The sequence below is a fragment of the Monodon monoceros genome, unplaced genomic scaffold, assembly GCF_005190385.1.
Source record: "Monodon monoceros isolate NGI ecotype Baffin Bay Population unplaced genomic scaffold, NGI_Narwhal_1 Super_Scaffold_4, whole genome shotgun sequence".
Lineage (NCBI taxonomy): Eukaryota > Metazoa > Chordata > Mammalia > Artiodactyla > Monodontidae > Monodon > Monodon monoceros.
Genome location: NW_021703781.1, coordinates 5668372 through 5694335, shown reverse-complemented (window position 1 = coordinate 5694335; position 25964 = coordinate 5668372). Strand labels below are relative to the sequence as shown.

At 37.6% G+C, this 25964-nt stretch overlaps 1 protein-coding gene across 8 annotated transcripts in view; it reads left to right on the top strand.

Annotated features, from left to right (window-relative positions):
- The window catches only part of LYST (lysosomal trafficking regulator), a 176369-nt gene that overhangs the window by 31382 nt on the left and 119023 nt on the right, over positions 1 to 25964 (top strand). For all 8 annotated transcript variants that reach the window (XM_029244991.1, XM_029244992.1, XM_029244994.1 and 5 more), the window contains 7 exons: positions 11209 to 11299; positions 13011 to 15090; positions 16481 to 17504; positions 19267 to 19428; positions 20918 to 21074; positions 23205 to 23431; positions 23932 to 23998. In XM_029244991.1, the coding sequence (XP_029100824.1) occupies positions 11209 to 11299; positions 13011 to 15090; positions 16481 to 17504; positions 19267 to 19428; positions 20918 to 21074; positions 23205 to 23431; positions 23932 to 23998 (3808 nt within the window). The remainder of the gene's footprint in view (positions 1 to 11208; positions 11300 to 13010; positions 15091 to 16480; positions 17505 to 19266; positions 19429 to 20917; positions 21075 to 23204; positions 23432 to 23931; positions 23999 to 25964) is intronic.

Here is a 25964-nt window from a genome sequence, read left to right as displayed (position 1 = left end):
AGAGGCAGTTTAAGCCCTTGTCCTTCTATGCAATACTTTTGCTTTATTAACAGATATTTAATATACAGAATTAAGCAGACTTTTTACTGATATATAATTTACATATAGTAAATGCACAGATGTTAAGTGTATTGTTGGATAAGTTTTGACAAATATATACACCTCTGTAACCACCACCCAGGTCAATGGTTAGAACATTTCCACCACCCTAGAAAGTTTTGTCATACTCCTTTTCAGTCAGCCACTCTCCTTCCCCCACTGCAAGATAACCACTGTTCTGACTTTTAACATCTCAGTGTAGTGTTGCTTGTTCTAGTACTTCACGTAAATGTAATCATGCAGTATGTACTCTTGTATCTCGGAGATTCATCCATGTTGATTGAATCAGTAGTTCACTACTTTTTGTTTCTGGTTAGTATTTTGTTGTATGGATATACCATAATTTCTTTAACTATTCACCTGTTGTTTAACCTTTTGGGTTGTTTACATTTGGCTATTTTGAATAAAACTGCTGTGAATATTCTTATAGATGTCTTTGTGTGAATATATTTTCATGTCTCCTGGGTAAATATCTAGGCATATGATTTCTGGGCAAAGGGTAGGTATTTAACTTTATAAGAAATTGCCAAACTGTTTTTCCAAGTGGTTGTACCACTTTTCATTCTCACCAGCAGTGTATGAGAATTCCAGTTGTTTTACATTCTCTCTAATATTTGACACTGCCAGTCTTTTTAGTATCAGCCATTCTAAGTGAATATGAAGTAGTATCTCACTGCAGTTTTAATTTGCATTTCTCTGACAACTAATGATGCTGAGCATTTTTTATGTGCTTATTGGCCATCTGTATATCTTCTTTTGTGAACGTCTGTTCAAGTTTTGTGCCCATTTTTAAAGTCAGGTTATTTGTTTGTTATCCAGTTGCTGTAATTCTTTAAGTATTCTGGATAAAAATCTTTGTTAAATTGCAAATACTTTCTTTGTGGCTTGCCTTTTCATTTCTTTCTGCATGCAAGATCTTAGTTCCCTGACTAGGAATGGAACCCACGCTCCCTGCAGTGGAAGCACGGTCTTAACCACTGGAGTGCCAGGGAAGTCCCACCTTTTCATTTCTTAACAATGTCTTTCGAAAAGTAAAATTTTTTTCCTGTGTGAATAGTGCTTTTTGTATCTTGTCTAAGAAATCTTGGTCTTGCAAGTCCAAAGCTGCAAAGATATTCTCTGATGTTTTTCCCCCCTAGGGGCTTTTTTGTTATTATTTTTACTTTTAGGTCTGTGATCCATTTTGAATTAATATTGTGTATGGTGTGAGGTAGGAGTTACGGTTCATTTCTGCCCCTTTCTCCTTTATAGTTACCCAGTTGTTCCAGCAACATTTCTTCTTAAAAGTCTGTTCTTTCCCCCACTGAAAAACCTTGCCACCTTGGTTAAAAATCAGTTGACCATATATTTATGGTTTATTTCTAGACTCTCTATTCTACTCTTTACCTGTCATCTATTCTTTCACTAATACCATACTGTCTTGATTACTATAGCTTTTATAGTAAGTCTAGAAATTACATGGTATAAGTTCTCCAATTTGTACTTCTTTTTCAAGAATGTTTGAAGAACATTCTAGATCCTTTGTATTTCCATATACATTTTAGAATCAACTTATTATTTCTACAGAGTGCCTGCTATGATTTCACTTGTGATGTTCTTGAATCCAGAAATCAATTAGGAGAGAATTGACATCTTATATCTTAACAATCCTGAGTTTCTTAATCCATGAGCATGGTATAAATCTCTGTTTGAGTCTTCTCAAATTTCTCTGCAGTATTTTGCAGTTTTAGTGTAGCGGTCTTATATTTTTTGGGGTAAGTTTATTCTAAATAGTTTATTCTTTTTTATGACATTATAAATGGCATTTAAAATTTTTATTTTTCTGTTTATTGCTCATAGAAATACAGTTGATTTTTATACATTGACCTTGTGTCTTGTGCTTTTGCTAAATTTATCCATCTTAAAGTTTTTCTGTGGTTTCCTTAGGATTTTCTGTGTAAACGATCATGTCATCTGTAAATAATGATAATTTCACTTCTTTTTTTTAAAGGATAATTTCACATCCTGCCTTGTGTCGACCTTAGGGAAAAAGGTTCAGTATCTCACCATTAAATCTGATGTCAAGTCTAGATTTTTCCTAGATGCCTTTTATCACAATGAGGAAGTTCTCTTTTATTTCCAGCTTGTTGAGAGTTTCTATCCTGAATGGATGTTGGATTTTGTCAAATGCCTTTTCTGTGTCTATTCAGACTATCATATTATCTTCCTATTAATGTAGGTGAATTACATTGATGGTTTCTAAATGTTGAAGCAACTTTGCATTCCTGGGATAAACCCCATTTGGTCATAATTTATTATATACAGACATGTTAATCTACTTATTCTTAGGGAAAAAATGCTCTGCCTAAGTAGCAAAAACGTAACCTTTTTAATGGTTAAAGTTAGAGTGGACCTATACTGAGACCTTTACAAGTTTTTTGAAAACCTGTAAACTTGAAAACTGCCCAGCCTAAAAAATAACAATTATCCTTGATTTTTTTTTAACATCTTTATTGGAGTATAGTTGCTTTACAATGGTGTGTTAGTTTCTGCTTTATAACAAAGTGAATCAGTTATGCATATACATATGTTCCCATATCTCTTCCCTCTTGCGTCTCCCTCCCTCCCACACTCCCTATCCCACCCCTCTAGGCAGTCACAAAGCACCGAGCTGATCTCCCTGTGCTATGCAGCTGCTTCCCACTAGCTATCTATTTTACGTTTGGTAGTGTATATATGTCCATGCCACTCTCACTTTGTCCCAGCTTACCCTTCCCCCTCCGCATATCCTCAAGTCCATTCTCTTATGGACTTATCCTTGATTTTTTAATCTTGGTACCAATATCAATTAGATGGGTGGCTTTAGTGACTTAATTGCTCCAAATCTCAGTATCCTCATCAGTAACATAAATACATCTAGTTGGATGACTTAAAAGATCTCTTCCAACGTAAAAATGATTTGTTTCCATGTAATATTAGATAATAATGGTTTCTAATTTTTTCTGTACCCTAATTATGAACATATATATAGCTTAATTCTAATGTAATCGGTAGAAAATTACATGACTTATTACCGATACAATATACCAAAAAAGAGCTAATATACACAACCATGTGTTATAAATATACTTTAAAAATTTCCAGTATGTATAATTTCCATACCTATTCACATTCTGTGGATGTTCTGTAAAGTTGTTACTTATTTTGCTGAGTAAAGTATGAAGTTTTACTGAAAGAGGCTGTACATTTATGGACAAAATGTAATTTAAAAAATAGCTATTTTATGTGTAAGAGAGTACTTTATTCTTCTTACATTCCTGTAGCATTGTCACTTTAATATATAGCACTACATAAATGGCCTATCATAATAATACATAAAGTAAGTATAATTGGAAAATAATCAGACTTTTAAAACTGTGGCTACACAGTTCATTCACTGGTTCATTCAGCAGACCATTATGTACCTGCTATGTGCTAGCATCTCTGCTAGATGCAGAAATACAAGAGCAGAGACTGTCTTTACCAGGAGCTCATAGCTTTTGAAGGGACGGACAGATACATATTTTTTTAATGGTGACAAAACAGTGTGAAAGTATTTGGGGAGTGTAAAGGAGAGAGTCCTCAGGAAATGCTTCTTAGAGAAATTGACATGTTTAAATAGGGATTGGCAGTGTAAAGGGGGAGGAGGCATTAGACCAAGGGAACTGCAAATGCAAACACACTGAGGGTTGGAGAAAGATCAGCTAGTAGGGTTAGAGCAAAGGCTGCATGTGGGGGGTTGGCTAGTCGGGAGACTGGAAGGCATAGACCATGTGATGGCAAGCCTTGTCTACCGTAGTAAGGAGTCTTAATTTTATTCTGAAAATATTGGGGAGGTTTTTAAGTAAGAGAATAGGCAATGAAAAGTATTCTTCAGATTGGACGAGTCAGTCATTGATAATATTATTAGCAAGAATTGCTTCTGTTGGAGAATAATGCAAACGTTAAATTTAGTAAAGGTAATAATAAATAAACTTTAACTTACTACATCTAGTTCCACAGATTCTGTTTACACACATGCCAGGATTTATCTGTGTGTGGTTGGTCTGGCAGGGGTGAGGGGGAGTGTAGGGGATGCTGGCATTCCTACTTCTTGGAGGAGTGGGAGTATGATTGCAGTGGAAATGTTAGCCACTGGACAGCAGTAGATAATCCACTGCATTATCTCCCTTTGCACCCAGGCTACTAGATAGGAGCAATGAGTACATCAGTTGATTGCTGTGTAACAAACCACATTCCAAAAACTTAGTGGCATAAAACAATGACTTATTTGCTCATGATTCTGGGGCAGTTCAGACAGGCTCAGCTGGGATCACAGGCTCTGCTCCTGTGGTGTCGGCGGGGCTTACATCCGAATGTGCGGTTGGTTGGCAGAAGACTGAGGGCTGTCGGATGGGACCGTTGGCCAGGCTGCCTCGTCAGTTCTCACCCACGCGGCCTCTCGTCTTTCAGGAGGCTAGTCTCAGCTTCTTTCCATAGGTGGAAGCATTCTAAGAGGGTGAGGGGGAAGCTGCAGGAAGTCACATAATCTCACTTCTGCCACATTCTGTTGGTCAAAGCAAGTCACAAGGCCGGCGCAGGTTTAAGAGATGGGAACATAGAGTCCAGCACTTGATGGGAGGAAATGACTTGTGGCCACGTTTTATCTACGTAGTCTCCCCTCTGGCCATGATTATTAGCGTCCCTCCCACACCCCCTCCCTACCAGAACTCTCAAAGTAACGCTCCACAGTGGCATAGGCCTGAAGTCCCTGAGCTCACGATGTGCGTCACTCCGGGTGCCCTCGGGGCTTCCAAGTGCAGTACTTTGGTTGCAGCTCTTCTTGATTGAGAGGCTTGTGAATAAAAAGACAAGTAATCTGCCCCCTGCACACCCTGCACACAATGATGAGATAGGAACAAGTTAACCACACTACATACTTGTATTCAACTAGCAGGTGACAGGAGGCACATAGCAGCCATTAATCCACTGAAATGCAGCCAGGCATGTGTTATCACACACCTTGCTCTGGAAGCAGGAAATATGTTTCTGTTCCTTCGGAGGGGTTCCCTAGTCTCTGGTTCTCCAGGGCTCTTGGCTCCACCCTCTGAGATGTCCTCTCTTTTCCAGAATGCATAGCCCATAATTTCAGCTTTCTCATTCTGCCTCCTGCCTGTAAAAAAGTGGGCACCCAGAAGTCTCATCATTTTAATCTGTCTCTGCCCCTTTTAGTCCAAGCTGTTAGTAATTTTTAGTAATACAACTTCTTTAAAAATATTGTGAGTTTCTTCTGAACCTTAGTGGAGTTCAGTCCATGCCCCCAAAGCCACGTCTATAATTGTTTTTGATACAGACCTCTCTCTACCTTGGGCATGTAAGGCTTGTGTGGGACAACGCACTCAAGATTCTTAGTAGTACTTTTGTCTAGCTAACAGGCTCTACTAGGTACCACCTTAAGTTTTCCTGGAGTCTTAACTAAGAGTATTGCAGCCATTTAATAACCTTTTTTTTTTTTTTTTTTTTTTTTTTTTGCGGTACGCGGGCCTCTCACTGCTGTGGCCTCTCCCATTGCGGAGCACAGGCTCCGGACGCGCAGGCTCAGTGGCCATGGCTCATGGGCCCAGCCACTCCGCGGCATGTGGGATCCTCCCGGACCGGGGCACGAACTCGTGTCCCCTGCATCGGCAGGCGGACTCTCTACCACTGCGCCACCAGGGAAGCCCTAATAACCATTTTTGATGGGAGAGAAGGAAGAGAGGGAACGGGGGCTGGTTGGGCGAACTATGGCCTACAGGCCAAATCCTGCTGTCAGTGATCTGTTTGTGAGCAGCACACAAGCTAAGAAGAGTTTTGGTGTTTTTAAAGAGTTGTTAAAAGAAAAAGAATATGCAACACAGACCATATATGACTCACAAAGCCTAAAATATTTACATTCTGGCCCTTTACAAACTCCTGGTCTAATGCAAGAAAAACTATTAGCATGATGTTTGACATCAGTGGGAGAAACAGTACATACAATTATCCTGAGACATCAGAATAACATTTGACAGAATTCATCTCTTCTTGACAAAAACTCTAAAAATAAATTAATAGAGGGTTTCATATACAAAGAGTAGAAAAACCAAAAAAAATTTATTTTATTGAAGTATAGTTGATTTACAATGTTGTGTTAACTTCTGCTGTACAGCAAAGTGATTCAGTTATACATATATCATTCCTTTTCATATTCTTTTCCATTATGATTTATCATATGATATTGAATATAGTTCCCTGGGCTATACAGTAGGACCTTGTTGTTCATCCATTCTATGCATAATAGTTTGCATCTGCTAACCCCAAACTCCCAATCTATCCCTTCCCCACCCCCTCTCCCCCTTGGCAACCACAAGTCTGTTCTCTATGTCTGTGACTCTGTTTCTGTTTCATAGATAAGTTCATTTATGTCCTATTTTAGATTCCATATGTAAGTGATATCCTGTGGTATTTGTCTTTCCCTTTCTGACTTACTTCACTTAGTATGATCATCTCTAGGTCCATCCATGTTGCTGCAAATGACATTATTTCATTCTTTTTGGCTGAGTAGTATTCCATTGTATATATATGTACGACATCTTCTTTATCCATTCATCTGTCCATAAGCATTTAGGTTGTTTCCATGTCTTGGATGTTGTGAATAGTGCTGCTATGAACATAGGGGTGCATGTATCTTTTTGAATTATAGTTTTATCTGGATATATGCCCAGGAATAGGATTGCTGGATCATATGGCAAATCTATTTTTAGTTTCTTGACAAGCCTCCATACTGTTTTCCATAGTGGATGCACCAATTTACATTCCCACCAACAGTGCAAGAGGGTTTCCTTTTCTCCACACCCTCTCCAGCATTTGTTGTTTGTGGATTTTCTGATGATGGCCATTCTGACTGGTGTGAGGTGATACCTCATTGTAGTTTTGATTTGCATTTCTCTAATGATTAGTGATGTTGAGCATCTTTCATGTGCCTGTGGGATATCTGTATGTCTTCTTTGGAGAAATGTCTGTTTAGGTCTTCTGCCCATTTTTCGATTGGGTTGTTTTTTTGTTGTTGAGTTGTATGAGCTGTTTGTATAGAAAAACCAAAATTATTTTTAATAAGAAGCTTTGTAATAGAACCAATATAAGAATAACTCTTTATTACTAGTCTGTTTGACATCATGTTTTAAAAACATTCGATAGTGAAGTCGAGTATGAAAGTAATGACAGCTTAATGTGAGAAAGATGGAGAAATAAAAATTTTTTAAATGATATGTACAGAAAAATCCAAAAGGTCATCTGAAAACTGTTCAGCAAAATTATGGAATATAAGTCAAATATATTGTTTCCTTTAATTAAAGCTGTATAGCTAGGAAATTTTAAAAAGATTCTGCTTACAGTACTATTGAAGAAATGTTCACATATGTGTGTATAGATATACGTATTTTAGAAATAATTATAAAATTCTGATCTAAGAAATAAAGGACTGAAATAAATAGCACTTGGGACTTCCCTCGTGGTCCAGTGGTTAAGACTCTGTGCTTCCTCTGCAGGGGGTGCAGGTTCAGTCCCCGGTTGGGGAACTGAGATCCTGCATGCTGTGCAGCACGGCCAAAATGAATGAATGAATGAATGAATGAATGAATAAATAACACATATTTCTGCTATGTCTGGAACATTAAATTTAATTAGCATGCCAAAATTTAAAGTAATACCATTAATACCAATTAAAATAACTTCATTCCATGTTCCTTAGCATGTCATCCTGAGGTCCTTGATCTGGTGCCCACCTGCCTGTGTAGCTTCCTAAACACCTCTGGTTTGGGATCTCAACCTTCCCCCCCAATAAACTTGCCCTTTCTCTCCCATCCTGCCACCACTACTTCTGGATGGTTAGGATGGGCACTTAATATAAAATCCAGTCAAAACAATAGAATTGTGAAAGGGATGGTGTCTGGCACCTGGTAGGTACTTACAATATGCTTCTTACTACCTGCATGAGAGTGATTTCACTGTTTATTATTGGTATGGGGAATTAAAAAATGTATGACACAGTCATTTTCCCTGCACAGGGGGAAACATAAAAGTGTAAGTATTAAATGAGGAGTAGTATGATTTCTGTAGATTGGACAGTCTAGGAATAGCCAAGGAATGGATCTGTTTGTGTCATGTACTGCCTAATTTGGCATATTGAGCCCTGAGCTAAGTGGGAAGGAGCGAGAGAAGTTCCAGGCCGCGTGTTGCAGAGGCCAGGGGCAGGAATGCCAGCTCACACAGCAGTGGTGATTTGCCAGTGTACTGTGGGGAAACAAGGGCTGAATTATAAGGACAGCGTGTCTATAGCACTTCTTCACACACCCTTGAGGTTTCGCCAAGCTCTGTTAGAAAGTTATTAGTTCATCTGCTAAAGATGAAGACTCAGCTTAGGAGGACTCTGCAGGAATGACCTGCCTGAAATTGGTTTACATTTTTTTTTAAAGACTATGTATCTTTTGCTGGCATCTTAAAAAATGTTGAGATACATACAGAGTACAAGCTATACGTGTGAATGTTATATAGACATCTTTAGTCTTATTAATTCTGAAGTAAAGCACATAAAAATGGGGGCCCTTTGATATAATTTTTACTTCACATCCAGAATTCAAAGTCATTCATGCAGGTAATGTTTATGGATATCTGACTACGTACAAGGCATCGAGTGGCAGAAAAGGGAGGTGATTGCTAAGGACTAGAGCCTGAGCCCTGCAGTTCATGCTCTGAGAGAGGCCTGGGAAGTATGTTTGGAAAAGTTTCCCATCATATTTAGAGATAAATCCAAACTCCTTCACATGACCCCCAAGGCCACATTGGATCTGGCACTGTCCACCTCGCTGACTTTCCAGGCTTATCTCCTAGCGCCCTCCCCCATGCTATGCTTCAGCCACACTGGACTGCCTGCTATTCTATGGAAAAGTCAAATCCATTCCCAACCCTTTATATACTTCCTATGAGCCCTTTGCTTCCCTGTCTTTGCATGGATTCTTCCTTCTCATCAGTTAAGTAGCTGCTCATCCTGACTAGCCAGTTTAAATGTTCCCCTTTCCATCACTCTGTCATCCCTCTCCTGTTTAATTTTCTCCATTGCACAGCATTCTGTCTGAAATTTTCTTATCTGTGCCCATTATTTTCTGTCTCCCTTGCTAGAGTGTCAGCTTTGTAAGGATGTGAGTATCATCTTCCTTGTTCACCACTACATCCAAAGCGTCTGGCACATAGTAGGGGCTCAATAAGTATTTGTTGAATGAATGAAAGAGGAAAACGGGCATTCAGACATTAACCGTTCAGCAAGTTGTTTGCTGTACTAAATTAGAGGCATGTAACCCAACTTGACCTAGCGGGGATTAGGGAAGTCTCCCCATAGAGGAATTAAGACCTGAGGAATGAGCTGGCATTTGGCAGATGGGAGGATGGTGAGAGAATTGCAAGAGCAGTGTATGTGAGGAAGACGTTTGCAAAGACCAGTGGTGTTCAGGAAACCCTTAATAGCTGGACATGTGAGGAAGGGTCAGATGTGGTGATGGGAGCTACAACTGGACAAGTCAGTAGGAATCGTGTCATGAAAGGTCTTCCAAGCCTGAGAAGGAGTTTAAATTTTACTTTTGCAGAATTTTGAGGCTTTTCATAACCAGGACACTAGAAAGTGATAGTCTGAATCTATGTCTCTGCTTTCTCATTCCCTTCGACTCTTCAGCCTATCGTAATATGACCTGCACCCTCATCACTCCATTAAAACTGTGCTTGTTAAGGTCACCAGTGACCCTCTACTTGCTAAATACTTTCCTGCCATCATCTTACACAATTAAAGAACAGCAGCTCTTGACCTGGTTGACCTTTCTTTCCTGAACTGCTCTCTTCCCTTGATATTTCTTGTTCTGCTGCTCTTTGGGGGAAGCTACTTCTCAGTCTCCTTTGCAGGGCTGCTCTTCAGGTCCACCATCCACAGTTCTTTCAATGTTGTTCTCCAGAGCTCCATTCTGGGTAGAATTCTCTTGTCCTCCTGATACTCTCCCTAGGAAATCTCACCCGTGTCCTTAACCTCTGCCCTGATGACTCCCACAGGTAGTCAACTGCAAGTCATTTCAGTTCTCCCTTACAGTTTCTCAAGTATGTCTCCTCCTTTTCAATTTTACTATCCGAGGGCTTCAGATCATTATTATCTCTCATCTGTATTATTTCCCTGTCTCTGACACTGATCAATCCCTTCCCCTCCCTGCCAATTCCATCCTCTATATAGTAGCAAATCTGATTGTATCACCCTGAACCCCTCCCCACTGATTGATGTGGGGAATTTAAACTTGTTTTGTCATTAATTCCTTGACCACCCATGTCCCAACGTTTCCAGGTCTAGCACCTCCACACCTCTAACTGATAATGATTGCTCCTTTTTCTTAACTCCTAAACTGAATGCCTGTACCACACCTGGGTATGTACACATACTACATGCCTTCTGTTCTTTAACTGTTTTGCGTATATGTATTCTGTGGACCAAATGAGGGGACCTTCTGCAGGGCTTGGACCATATCCTCCAGAAAGGGTAAGACAGTAAATGCTGTGGACCTAGTGTGCAATCAATAAATATTTATTGGATGACCTTCACTAATACGTCTTTCTCTCTTTAGATATATTATTTTATTAATAATGTCAGTTTCTCTTTTTAAAATTGTGTTCTCTGAGTTTTAAATTTAACTGCATGAAGACTTTCTTTTCTAGTAACTTATGTTATTGGTTTGCTAATTAATAGGGCTTAACTTTTCATTTGCACCTAGCAAATTTTTTTTTCATAGGTAAGGAATTCTTACAATGTGCATGGTGGTAATAACAGCTAGTTTTGGAAAAATCAGCAAGAATGTGCTAAATACCGTCAAATACTCTTACATTCTTCTGTCATTGGCAGGGTTTATAAGTTGCAAAGTATTGCAGCTTTAATTGGATTTAAAATAGGTTAACTTGATTCTTCCTTCTCAAGAAAAAGGATTTTTTGGTTCAATTTAAGACAGAATATTAGGAATTAATGTGTTTCATGACCTTAGAACATGAAGGATTCTTTTATTTCTAATACAGGCATTGACATGTAGAGAAGAACTCCTTACCCTTCTTCTGTCACTCCTTCCACTGGTATGGAAGATACCTGTTCAACTAGAAAAGGCAACAGGTATGTTTCTTTTCTTTATCATATCACCTGTGTTATCACAATTCCACTGGGGAAAAAAGTTCCATTGAAAAGTTACTTCTGCTGTAACGGTTGATACGGCTCAAAATCAGAACGGTATATATTAGTATGATACTTAATATGAAAAATTCTTTAGGCAAATAATTTTTATTTCTTCTAATAATACAGAAACCATGGTCCTTCTTAGGGGATTCCTTGAATGTAATGATGATTAGAAAATAGATGAAGAAAAGCAGAACACTTAGCAAAAGGAGTAAATACGGATATGTAGCCTAACATTTGAGAAATGGAGAGTGAAAAGTTTGAAGAAAGAAATTAAAGATGCTTTGCTTATTTTAAAGGCTGCTTTCCATTACCAGTACTCCGTCAATGACTTTTGCAGTTTAGTTTTTCTAGTGTTGCTTTTAAAGGATAAATTTAAAGTAATATTTTGTTTCAGAACTTGGTAGAATTATTACACTTACGGTCACTACATACTTTTAATTTCTGATTCAGAAAAAATAAAAATATGTGTATATATATCATATTAAGTATATGAAACTTAGTTTAAATGTTTCAGTGGAGGGATTAACAGTTTTCCCCCTTGACCACTTCTGGAATATGCGAATTGTGAGATGCTTAAGGATATCTCAGGTTGAAAAAAAAAAAGAAAAATCTCCTGAATTGTATTTTAATGCCATATATGCATTTTTAATGTATTTCTGATATGGAGCTCTCTTTTAGGGAGTTACCTAAGTTCTTGTAATATTGTTATCCTACATATTTGTTGATTCACTGATTCTGCTCTTGTTTTCTTCTTAATTTATAGAATTCACAAATTGTTAATCACTTAAGAAATCTAATTTGTGTCCTTTTGGGGAAGTTGTCTTCATTGCCTGCATCTTTTGCATACATGGAATTTGTCAGACTTCTTTTAATCTCCCTTAATTAAAGCACAAGTCTTTTATTTACAGATTTTTTAATTTATTCATTCTGAATTGTAACTGTATCTTTGTATAGATCTTATTACGTGTTATTGCAAAGGGAAAGACCAATTTCATTATCTTTTTAATTAGTATGGAAAATTTATTCATTTCCCTAAGAGATAGGTATTGAGTGGTGACCACACGGCAGCCCTAGGTTCTAGGCACTGAGGATGAAACAGGAATGCCTGTACCTGTGCCTAGTTCAGTGCGTAGCACATGCCATAGATATTGTGAATGAATAACTCTTTTAACCTCAGTCTTGGAGAACATTTGGTATCTACTGTATGATTTAAAAATAATTTTAGAAAATCTTAAAGTTTCTAAGTTATATCAGGGCTATAAACTAAATACTGTTTTGAGAATATAATACACCCCTGTGTCTTAATTAATGGCATTATCGGAGGAGATTTGTAAAATGGTAGGAATAGTAGCGCTAAATACCGGTACTACTTTCCTAACACTGTTCTCCTTGTTGTTTTCAGAATCAATTTGTATCCTTTGAACCAGTGCCACCTGGTACTTAACATGAGCGGGATAAGGAAGTGAAGTGATAAGGGGAGGAAGGGGAGTAGAGACATAACAAAAGGCTAAAGGAAATCAGCCCCATAATAAAAATATACTGAGGATAAACTCCTAAAGTGAATGATAAGTAAGAGGGTAATCACCTATGCAAACTGAGTTTTAAAACATATTAAGGTATTCTAAATTTTCTTTCTTCATATTGTTAGATTTTAATCTACCGTTCTCAGCTGATATAATCCTGACCAAAGAAAAGAACTCAAGTTCTCAAAGATCTACTCAGGAAAAATTATATTTAGAAGGAAGTGCCCCAGCCGGTCAGGTTTCTGCAAAAGTAAATGTTTTTCAACAAAGCAGACGACAGCGTAAAACTACCCATCGCTATTCTGTAAGAGATGCAAGAAAGACACAGCTCTCCACCTCAGATTCAGAAGTCAATTCAGATGACAAAAGTATAGTAATGACTAAGCATAGAAGGTCCCATCTGCTGCAGCATTTTGTAACACAGTCTCCTAAAGAAGACCACCTTACAGCTAAGCTTGACCACTTATCAACCAAAGAACAGACCCCTCCTGACACCATGGCTTTGGAAAACTCCAGAGAGAAGATTCCAAGACAGGAGTCAAACACTGACATTTTAAGTGAGCCAGCGGCCTTGTCTATCATCAGTCACATGAACAATTCTCCATTTGACTTATGTCATGTTCTGTTATCTTTATTAGAGAAAGTTTGTAAGTTTGACATTACCTTGAATCATAATTCTGCTCTAGCTGCCAGTGTAGTGCCCATGCTGACTGAGTTCCTAGCGGGTTTTGGGGACTGCTGTAATCTCAGCGACAGTTTGGAGAATCGGATGGTTTCTGCAGGTTGGACTGAAGAACCGGTGGCTTTGATTCAACGGATGCTTTTTCGAACAGTGTTGCATCTTATGTCAGTAGATATTAGTATGGCAGAGATGATGCCAGAAAGTCTTAGAAAAAATTTAACGGAATTGCTTAGAGCAGCTTTAAAAATTAGAACTTGCCTAGAAAAGCAGCCCGACCCTTTTGCACCAAGGCAAAAGAAAACACTACAAGAGGTTCAGGAAGATTTTGTGTTTTCCAAGTATCGCCATAGAGCGCTTCTTTTACCTGAGCTCCTAGAGGGAGTTTTACAGATCCTGATCTGTTGTCTTCAAAGTGCAGCTTCAAATCCTTTCTTCTTCAGTCAAGCCATGGATCTGGTTCAAGAATTCGTTCAGCATCATGGATTTCATTTACTTGAAACAGCAGTTCTTCAAATGGAGTGGCTGGTTGTAAGAGATGGGGTTCCTCCTGAGGCCTCAGAACATTTGAAAGCCCTCATCAATAGTGTGATGAAAATAATGAGCACTGTCAAAAAAGTGAAATCAGAGCAACTTCATCATTCAATGTGTACAAGAAAAAGGCACAGACGGTGTGAATATTCCCACCTCATGCATCACCACAGAGATCTCTCAGGTCTGCTGGTTTCGGCTTTTAAAAACCAAGTTTCCAAAAACCCGTTTGAAGAGACGGCAGATGGAGACGTGTATTACCCCGAGCGGTGCTGTTGCATTGCAGTGTGTGCTCACCAGTGTTTACGCTTACTGCAGCAGGCTTCCTTGAGCAGCACGTGCGTCCAGATTCTCTTGGGTGTTCAGAACATCGGCATATGCTGTTGCATGGATCCCAAATCTGTGATCATCCCTTTGCTCTATGCTTTTAAATCACCAGCCCTGAAAAACTGTCGGCAGCATATATTAAATATTCTTAACAAACTTATTTTGGATCAGTTAGGAGGAGCCGAGATACCACAAAAAACTAAGAAAGCAGCTTGCAATATTTGTACCGTTGACTCAGATCAACTAGCCAAATTAGAAGAGACCCTGCAGGGAAATGTATGCGATGCTGAACCTTCCTCAGGTTTATCCAGTCCTTCTTACAGATTTCAAGGGATCCTGCCCAGCAGTGGATCTGAAGACCTCTTGTGGAAATGGGATGCCTTAGAGGCTTATCAGAGTTTTGTTTTTGAAGAAGACAGATTATGTAGTGTGCAGATTGCAAGTCACATTTCCAGTTTAATCCAGAGAGGCAATATAGTTGTTCAGTGGAAATTGTATAACTACATATTTAATCCTGTGCTCCAAAGAGGAGTTGAATTAGCACATCATTGTCAACAGCTCGACATTACTTCAGCTCAGACTCATGTATGTAGCCATCATGACCAGTGTTTGCCCCAGGAAGTGGTTCAGATTTATTTAAAAACTCTGCCTACCCTGCTTAAATCAAGGTTCGTGTGTGTGTGTGCACGTGTGTGTAGATATTTTTTTCTCATTGTGTGCTTTTGAATATCTTTATTATTTATTTTTTCCTAGGATTTAATTTTTAGTTTAACAACTACCAGAAAATTCCCATCCCATGTCAGATTTTTTTTTTAACATTTATGTATTTGTTCATTTGTTTGTTTTTACTGGGGTGGTCATAGAGAAGAGGATAGAGCCATTGATTTTAATTTCTCTGAAAAAGAAAAAGTAAAGTTTTAAATATATTTCTGAGAAAAAAATGGACACAACACAAGTATCCAACAGCAGGGGCAAGGTTAAATTAATTATTTCATATTTTGTTGATGTACTATTATTAGCCATTAAAAAATAATGTTTAAAAGGATCATGTTGGGACATGAAAAAACACTTATAATATTTTATCAATAAAATAAAATAAAAATATCATCCACTTATTTACAACTAGGTAAAATATGCATATACATAAAATGATAATTATTTATGGAAGTAGTGAAATTAAGGGAATTATTAGTTTTTAAATACCATATCTACATTTATTGCCTAAGCAATATATGTGGAAAATACCATTAAGCAAAAAGAAGAAAATTAAAATTATTTAGAATCCCATCAATGAGTTTTGCAGATTTTGTGATTATCAACTCTGATACTTAAAAAATAGTTTTATAAATAAAGCTTGCTTCTGATGGGTAGTTTGGCCTTTCAAATTAATGCATACACCATTTAAAAAACGTAATAAAATACAACCCATCTGTGATCATTCATTATCTTTACAATCATTTTTTTAAAAATTCCTGACATTCTGACATTGTTTAAATAGAACTGACTTTGCTTTGAAAGTTTTTAACTCCTTGGCATATTTGTGGCCAGTGATCCAGATCCGTGAGTCTTACCTGAGACAGAGCTGAAAAACTTCAGATCTGCAGTTTGCTTCTTTCCCTGTGTGACATACAGATTTAAAACAAACAAAAGTCCTGGGTGATCCATCAGGCAGACAAACAGATGGACACACAAATGCCTCCGGGCTTCCGGAGTGTCCATCTCAAATGTGATGGTGGCTGTGGCACTGAGAATCGATAGAGAAATTTGCCATTTGGAGAAAAATATGCTTTGTTTAACTTAACTTGAGATGTATTGCTTCGTTTAACTTGAGATGCGTTGTAATCTGTTCTTTTCAAATGCTGCTGGAGTGTTTGAAGAAGGATGTAAAAGTAACTAGAAAGCCACTTGAGATCCTGGTCATATCTGAGGACTTCAGCCAGATAATTGATGAGTTGAAATAGGTAGTGTTTAGCAATGACATATTTAAATAGTATATGTACCTACTTATAAATGATGTTGCTATATGTAAAAGCTCTTGTATTTTTTTTTCTCTCACAGGGTAATAAGAGATTTGTTTTTAAGTTGTAATGGAGTGAACCAAATAATTGAATTAAATTACTTAGATGGTATTCGAAATCACTCGCTAAAAGCATTTGAAACTCTGATAATCAGCCTAGGGCAACAACAGAAAGATTCTTCAATTCCAGGTATTGATGGGACAGACCTTGAACAGAAGGAGCTGTCATCTTTAAATGTCAGTACTTTGTACAACCAGCAAGCTTATTCAGATTCTCAGAGTCTTAGCAAATTTTATGCCCGCCTCAAAGATGCTTATCCAAAGAAACGGAAGTCTGTCACCCAGGATGTTTATATCAACACGATAAACCTCTTCCTCTGTGTGGCGTTCTTGTGCGTAAGTAAAGAAGCAGAATCTGATAGAGAGTCAGCCAATGATTCAGAAGATACTTCTGGCTATGACAGTACAGCGAGTGAGCCTTTGCAACACATGCTGCCATGTTTGTCTCTCGAGAGCCTCGTCCTGCCCTCTCCCAAACACATGCACCAAGCAGCAGACATTTGGTCAACGTGTCATTGGATCTACATGTTGAGTCCAGTTTTCCAGAAACAGTTTTATAGGCTTGGTGGTTTCCGAGTATGCCATAAATTAATATTTATGATAATACAGGAACTATTCAGAAGTCCTGAAGAGGAGCACGGGAGAAAGGAGGGAGATATAAATGTAGAGGAAAACCAAGATTTACACAGACCTTCTCAATCTGAGGTCACTGTGAAGGAAGATTTATTATCTTTGACTGTGAAAAGTGACCCCACACCTTCAGAACTGGGTAGTCTGAAAAAGAGTGCTGACAGTTCAGGTAAATTGGAGTCACAGCCTATTTCTTCCATGAATGTGGAACATATTCCAGCCGCAGAAGCTGCTCCCGAGGAAGCAAAAGTATTTACGAATCGAGAAAGCGAGACCTCACTTCAGGGCATACGACTTTTGGAAGCCCTTTTGGCTATTTGTCTTCATGGCACCAGAGCTAGTCAGCAGAAGATGGAATTGGAGTTACCTAATCAGGTAGTAACTTGTCCTTCCTCTAGCTATTGTGTTTTACATATACATATATTTGTTTGTTTGTTTGTTTAAAGTTCTAATGTAATACTATTGTCATTTTGTTTTTCCAAAGATTCTAAGTTTTGGGGTGCTCCTGCATGCTTAGAACAGTACCAGGTACTGTGGCGGACACAGAGGAGAGTACATGAGCCTGTTCTTGCCCTCAAGAAGCTTACGTTTTAGTTTGGAATTCAGAACCCACATGTGACAAATTTACCAACTCTGAAAGGCATTAGTTACTTACTGAATGTCAGATGAGTAATAATGAGCATTGTATTTCAAAGTTCAGACTTTTCAGCCTTGGTGTGATTCTGTTTGGTGCCCTGCCCAGATCCCCTACCAAGCTGATCCCCCCGTCCACCGTCTGCTGCAGATGTTGGCTGCTGAGGACTCACACCTGCACGCATCTCCCAAGAAGTGCCCTTGGCCGACCTGGGGAGGGTGCTCAGAGCCGGTGATTGATGGGAATGGCTCTGGGGGTGTGTGTGTGTGCCAGTTTCTGTGGTGCAGCTGAGGCTCCAGAGCTTCCCATGGAATTAGGCTGGGGCTACACAGTTATTCTGGAACCGCATCTTTGCCTGGTTTCTTCCCCCAACGTATTCTGCCTCCCTCACACCTTTGCAAATTTCTCCTGAGAGCATGTGTCAGAGAAAAAGGAGTCCTCAGTTTCGGGCCTTGCTTCTAAGGACACTTCGAATATGGCAGATCCCTTCTTTCCTTACTAACTCACCCCTAACCGTTCTGTCAGCCAGCAGGCTCTCCTGACTGCAGTCCCAGCCTCCATAATGCCTCCTGTCTAAAACATCTTGATGCCTCCACGTTGCTCACAATTAAAATAGACACTCCTTAGTATAGCACGCAGAGCCCATCACAGTCTTGCTTTCACTTCCTTGTTTAGCCTAATTTCCCGCTGTCCTTCACCATGCTGCAATCAGCCATACTGAGCTGACAGCTTCTGGAGATGCCATTCTTTGTCATCACTTCTGTACTTTTGTACCTGTTCTTCTGTCTGGCGTATTCTCTCTCTCTGCTTCTATGCCTGCTGTCTCCAACTTGTTCTTCATTGTTCATCTAATACAGTCCTTCCTCTGGACACTTCGACAGGTCTCTCAGGCACATCCCCTCTTTTCTGTACTCAGAGAACTTTATTTATAGCTCTCGTATGGTCACCATCATATCTTGTCTGTATGTATCTGTGTCTCACATTGGACGGAGATAATTCCTTAGGGAAGAAGTCAGTTTCCTATCCATCCTTATGGCCTCATCCCCTAGTAGAGGAACGTAGGCAAGCAGTGAGAGTTCCCCTCAAGGACAGATGGGAAGGAGTAAAGAAGGGAGGAAGAGAAAAGGATTAGAACATAAGTGCTTCTTAGAGTCTTAAGGAATCTCCAAGAAGGAATTTGTAAAATCTAGAGATGGTTAATCAAACCCCTGAAGTTTTAACTAAACATTTTTTGCATGATACAATTTATGGTACACTGAAATTCAAAACCAAATAAGATGAGTAAAGCATTTGATAAATTAAAATGTTGTTATTAATTGTAGCAGTAGGATGTTTGTATAAGCGCTAGGTATTTATAGTCATTTTAATTTCATATCAACTGCAAATAAATGGACTAGCGTTTACTTAAGTAACTATTAATTTATCATTTGTTTTGTCACTGTTTAATTTTTTCTTAGAGCATGTTAATATTCTTAGTCTCTCTCTCTTTTTTTTTTACCTTAGAACTTGTCTGTGGAAAATATACTGCTTGAAATGAGGAGCCATCTTTCCAAGTCAAAGGTGATTGAAACAGAATTAGCAAAGCCTTTATTTGATGCTCTGCTTCGAGTTGCACTGGGGAATCATTCAGCAGATTTTGAACACGATGATGCTATGACTGAGAAGGTATGAATAACTGACAGTTGTGTTGTTTGGGTGTGACTGGCAGAGGCAGAAGCGTGTGGGATGGGAGTAAGACACCAACGAATGTGGTTAGGACATATGGGCCAGGATTTGGTCATGTGAGTTCGATGGGCCGTGTCGCCGTCATGTGGGGTGGATTGTATTTAGTCAGTGCCGTATCTCATAAAAAACAGAGCAGTATGACATGCTTTTCTTCATCTAATCTGGAGATTTTCTGAGAATTACTTCTAGTTAGGTGGAAAGGTATTATTTGATAAGTCTTACGTATAAACTGATAGTTTATTAAATAACAATTCAGGGATGGCAGTGACTCAGCTGTCTTATTTGATCCTATATTGGTGCAGCTAATATTTCCAGAACTCTCTTCTCACTTTAATTTTAAATCACTCAGCATTAAAAATGACTAGTACTTGCATAGAAAATAGCAGTCATAGTTTTTTAGTTGTTCTGTTAACATTGTTTTCTAAAAGAACTATTTTAATTTTTTTTCCTGAAACTCGGATACATATTTAGTTAATTTCCCTCTCCTTTTATGTTTCTTTACCTTTAGTTAATTGTCACCTCTCCTTTATCCTTATGTAACTTCTTTTTAAATTCCTTGGTCTGGACATACATTGGCATTTTATAATCTTCTGCCATAATATTTTATGTTACTGTTTGTCATAAGTTAAAAACTTACTGAAATAACTACTAATGCCTTCATCATACTACTGAATCAGTTGGTTAACTGGAAGATGTGAAAATACCTACCTAAAATGTCAAAATACCTAGGTGGGTTAAAATACCTACCTACTTATTAAAAAAAAAGTTTACTCTACCTTTTATTACTGTTGCAATGATAAAATACTCTGAGCTTCTTCAAGTGTGTTTTCTAAAATGAAGATATTAGTAGCATTTTTATAAGAGAAAGAAAATTTCATGCCACAAGATATTGCACAGGGAGTTAATGCTGGAACTCTTGATATCTGAGATGCTTGTATATAGACAACTGCATTCTGAAATCTTAAAATTAATTTCCTTGAAAATTTTTCATCTCTTCTCTGGTTATCTAATTTATGAAACACTTTATTTATAAAAATCCTATGAAAAAATCTTTTCCATGAACAAATATGTAAAAATAATACATATTTATTCACATTAAGTTGTGAGAAGTACAACTTAATTCTACCTCATTGTGGTTTTTAGTCATTTCTTACCATATAACTAGAATGAAATTTCTTAGACTTATTTTTCAGTAAAACTGAAATGACCTATAGCTTAATCTTTTAGGACAGCTATTTTCTGAGGTGTTAATCAAGAAAATTATTCTGTGCAAATTTCATAATGTGTAATGGTTAATATTGATTCCTGAGATTTTTTTTCTTAAAATACCGAAGCTGTCCTTAAAATGACTTTTGAGTAGTAAATACCTTATTTATGAAAAATGAACAAACATTACAGCTTTTGCCTTTTAATTACACTGATCTTATAGAGTCATCAGTCTGAAGAAGAATTGTCATCCCAACCTGGTGATTTTTCAGAAGAAGCTGAGGATTCTCAGTGTTGCAGTATTAAACTTTTGGTTGAAGAAGAAGGTTATGAAGCAGATACTGAAAGCAATCCTGAGGATAGTGAAACCTGGGATGATGGTAAAATATCACTGAAGGACTTGTGATTGGATTTGAAGTCAGATTATTAATTAGCAAATGGTTCATAATAATATCACTTTAGAATTTTGTATTGCCTTACATTGTATTGCCTTACATTTAAAAAGTGCATTGCATCATCATTTCATTTGATCTTGACAACAAATTCTGACATTCTTGTAAGCAGTTTAAAACAATGAGATATACTTTGTTATCACAAACATTGACCGAGTGCCTAAGAATACAGGGTAGAGGAAGTCCCTGCTTTCATATATATTCTAGTGGAAAAGACAAACAATAAGTATCAGAAATAAGCAGTATGAAGAAATAAAACAGGGTGATGTGATAGTGACTGGGGTCGGAGAAGGCCTCTCTGAAGATGTGTTTACGTTGAGGCCTAAATACAAAAGATCTATGCAGCCAACATTGACAGGAAGAGCATTGCAGGCAGTTTGTTATAAAGCTTAAATAATATAAGGGATGCAGACATCTCTTTGTGGCCTCCAGTGATGCTGCAGCATAGATTTCTTCTTAGTTCACCACAGCCCAGCTTGTTTAGGATGGAACGACATTGCATATGGTCCTTTGTTTCCAGGCCTAAAACTTGGGTAGAATGGAAAATATGGAGATTTCTGGGAAGGCTCAGTCTTTTCATCTGCTGATCTTGTGACTCTGCCAGTACTGTTAGTCTTCACTAAGTTTGCAGTGGTTTATCTTCCTCAAAGTCTATTTTCTCTTTCCCACTGAGTGAATGGGAATAATCACTGATGTCCTACTGAAAGGGCTTGATGGGTCCATTGCAGGTATTTTTTGTTTCTTTGTTTTTTTACCATAAAGAGAGTGAAAAGAACAAAGGAACAGCCACGAATTGAAAGCCACACACATATATATTCATGTAGCTTACTTGATTCATTAAACAAACTACTTTAATATGTTTTTTCCAGTTTTATTGAGAAATAATTGACACACATCACTGTATAAGTTTAAGGTGGTTGGATTGACATATACTGTGAAATGATTACCACAATAGGTTTAGTTAGCATTCATCATCTCATATAGATACAATAAAAAGAAAAGAAATAAACATTTCTCCTTGTGATGAGAACTCTTAGAATCTACTCTCTTAACTTTGCTATATATCATACAGCAATGGTGACTATAGTCATCATGTTGTACATTATATCCCTAGTACTTATTTATCTTATAACTGGAAGTTTGTACCTTTTAACCACCTTCTTCCACTTCTCCCTCCCCGCCCCCACCTCCTGAGCAGGTGCTTTTGAAAAAATATTGGTTTAATAGTGTTAGTTTTTTGTTTTGTTTTGTTTGTTTGGCTGCACCGTGTGGCATGCGCGATCTTAGTTCCCTGACCAGGGATCTAACCTGCGCTCCCTGCAATGGAAGCACGACGTCTTAACCGCTGGACTGCCAGGGAAGTCCCAACAGTGTTAAGTTTTATCAGAGTACAGACATGATTTTATAATGATAGATTTCCTCCTTTTTGTAAGTTTGCTAAATCTTAATTTAAAGAATTTTGGTCTAGGTAGAAATTTATACATTTCTTACCTATATGAACTCTTTAAAAGAGTACAGCAGTTTCTTTAAAGAGCATAACAGTTAAAATTTCCAAAATGTAATATTTGTTGAAAGTACTTGAAATTGAAATTCATTGAAAGTCTGTCTGTTTCTCACTTATGAAGAAGACACAGTATAAAATTCATCCAACCAATAGCCAGACCTACTGTTTTCACAGAGATATGGGCAAACAAATGAACTACCCTGTGATTTAGGTATTTTGGCATCAGAAAGTTCGGGATAGCATTTTGTTCCAGTTGTGTCAAAGGAGTGTGTTAAACCTGTGTCACAGGTCTGTAAAAATTACAGTTGATAATATTCGTGGTTCTAGTGAAGATCAAAATTACTTTTAAGGCTACTCATTTATCTTCAAAATATCCATATGATTTGATTTTTCAGGATACTTATTGTAATCAAAAGTCAAGCAGTAGGAAAAGGTTTTGTGAGCCTCTTATAAATAGCACTTGTGCCACTAGATCTCCTAAATGATGAACGAGATTTCAAATCTTTTGTCAATGTTTAGGGAATAAAAATAATCTTTTCTTTTCCCCTTTTTAGGGGTAGACTTAAAGCCTGAAGTAGAAAGTTTCAGTGCATCAAGCAGTCCAAATGACTTACTTGAAAACCTCACTCAAGGGGAAATAATTTATCCTGAGATTTGTACGCTGGAATTAAATTTGCTTTCTGCTGGTAAAGCCAAACTTGACGTGCTTTCCCACGTATTTGAGAGTTTTTTGAAAATCATCAGGCAGAAAGAAAAGAATATTTTTCTACTCATGCAACAGGTAAAAGATGTATTTAGTTAAATGTGGTCAATATCTACCACACGCATGCCCCAATTACTCATCTCTTTGTTTATATATAACCCAACTTGTCTGGAAATTGAGATGATTACTTACCTTTTATAATACCTTAATGTATGTTTTTAGTACAAGTGATATTCTAAAAATCTTCTATTTCCATAGTTCTCCAAAGTAGCATAAAAATTAATGTTGTCATTGGCTAACTAATAAGAATCCTAGTATGTTTCTGAGAGTGGATAATATTTGAAAAATTGCATTTAATTTTAATATATGGTCATTGTTTTGAAAACTCAGAAAACAAAACAGCATAAAAAACAAAATGAAAATTATGTATAATCCTACACATAGCATTCTCTCCACTTATTTTAAAATACCTAGAAATGTGTATACAGTAGACTATCAAGTAATTTATTATGATATTACAGTTGCTTCATGCTTTCATGAGGTAAGACATTTAATTTCTTTTGTTTTTTAATCTTCAGGGAACTGTGAAAAATCTTTTAGGAGGGTTCTTGAGTATTTTAACACAGACTGATTCTGATTTTCAAGGTGCGTTGAAACTGTTTTAAACAATAGCTTTGAAATAATTTTGTTGCTATGTGAAATGAAGAGTTGACAATAATGGCTTCCATTGGCATAGTGCTGTGTGGCTTCAAAAGTAGCTTTATATGCATCATCTCTTTTGTTTCTCAGAACCATCCAATGCGGTAGACATAGTATAAGTATCTTGAGTTTATAGAGAGGAAAATCTAAATCCCAAGGGACCAAATTAGTTGTTCAGGGTCATATACATAGAAGTGGCATTGCGAGGACTGTAGCCCAGTCTAAACACTGTATTGCTGCTTTTCTTTTTTTTTTTAAAGAAGATGTTGGGGGTAGACGTTTTTATTAATTTTATTTATTTATTTTTGCTGTATTGGGTCTTCGTTTCTGTGCGAGGGCTTTCTTTAGTTGTGGCAAGCGGGGGCCACTCTTCATCGCGGTGCGCGGGCCTCTCACTATCGCGGCCTCTCTTGTTGCGGAGCACAGGCTCCAGACGCGCAGGCTCAGTAGTTGTGGCTCCCGGGCCTAGTTGCTCCGCAGCATGTGGGATCTTCCCAGACCAGGGCTTGAACCCGTGTCCCCTGCATTGGCAGGCAGATACTCAACCACTGTGCCACAAGGGAAGCCCTGTATTGCTGCTTTTATCAGGTATTGCTTGAGTGCCCACTCTCTACTCTGTACTTTCACAGACATTTGACAAATTCATAATGAATACGTAATATGATTATATTATATACACTAGATAGAAACCTAGATTTTAGTTGGAGAAACCTAAATTGTAATTGGAGAATTAAGGCTGACATACAGAAAATGTTAATTTGGGTTTGTCGCATATTTTCTCATGATCAAATTCAAGTTATGCATTTTGGGCATGCATATCTCACAAGTGATGCTGTGCCTTTTCACAGTGCATCATATCTAGGGGTTCATGATATCTGTATCTTATTACTGGTGATGTTGACTGATCACTTGGTTAAGGTGGTGTTTTGCCAGGTGTTTCCATTGTTAGTATTTTCTCTTTATAATTAGTAAGTTTCTTATGGGGAGATAACGCTGTGTAAATATCCTTTTTTTCATCATACTTTAACCCACTTATTTTAGCATCCATTGATGATTCTTGACTGAAACAGTTAATATGGTGGTTTGCCAAATAGTAATTTTCTGTTTCCATCATTCCATCTTCATTTATTAATTGGGATTACACGGTAAGGAAAAGCCTTCCCTTCTTCCCCATCTACTTAGTGTATGGGTATATTTTTATTTATTGTGTTGGGCACTTAGTGGACTTTTTTGATCTGAAGACTTATTTCCAGCTTAGCTCTGAGAAATTCTATTCCATTATCTTTTCTAACAGCTTTACTGAGATATAACTTGTATACATGAGATATATTTGTGATATAATTGAGATATATTAATATACTATACCATTCACCCATTTGAAGTATACAGTTTAGTGTTTTTTAGTAGGTTCAGAGTTGTCCACGTTAAAACATTTTCATCGCCCCAAGAGAAACCCCATACCCTGTAGCAGTCACTCCCTTTCCCCTTCACCCTCCCCCACGCACGTGCCCCAGCCCCTGGCAGTCACTAATCTATTTCCTGTCTTACAGATTTACCTATTCTAGATATTTCATGTAAATGGCATATGTGTTTTTTTGTGACTGGTTTCTTTCGCTTAGCATAATATTTTCATCCATGTTGTAGCATACATCAGTACTTCAGGTTTTTAAAAATCATTTTTAAATTTTATTTTGATTTAATGTAGATTGCTTTTTAATTTTTTTATTAATAAGCTTTATTTTTTACAACAGCTTTACCTTTACAGAGAGATTGAGCAGATGGTACAGAGAGTACCCAGACTAACCTTAGTATATTTGCTATAATTAATGAACCTATATTGTTATATCATTATTAACTAATGTCCATAGTTTATTCAGATTGCCTTAGTGTGTACCTAATGTTCTTCTGTTTA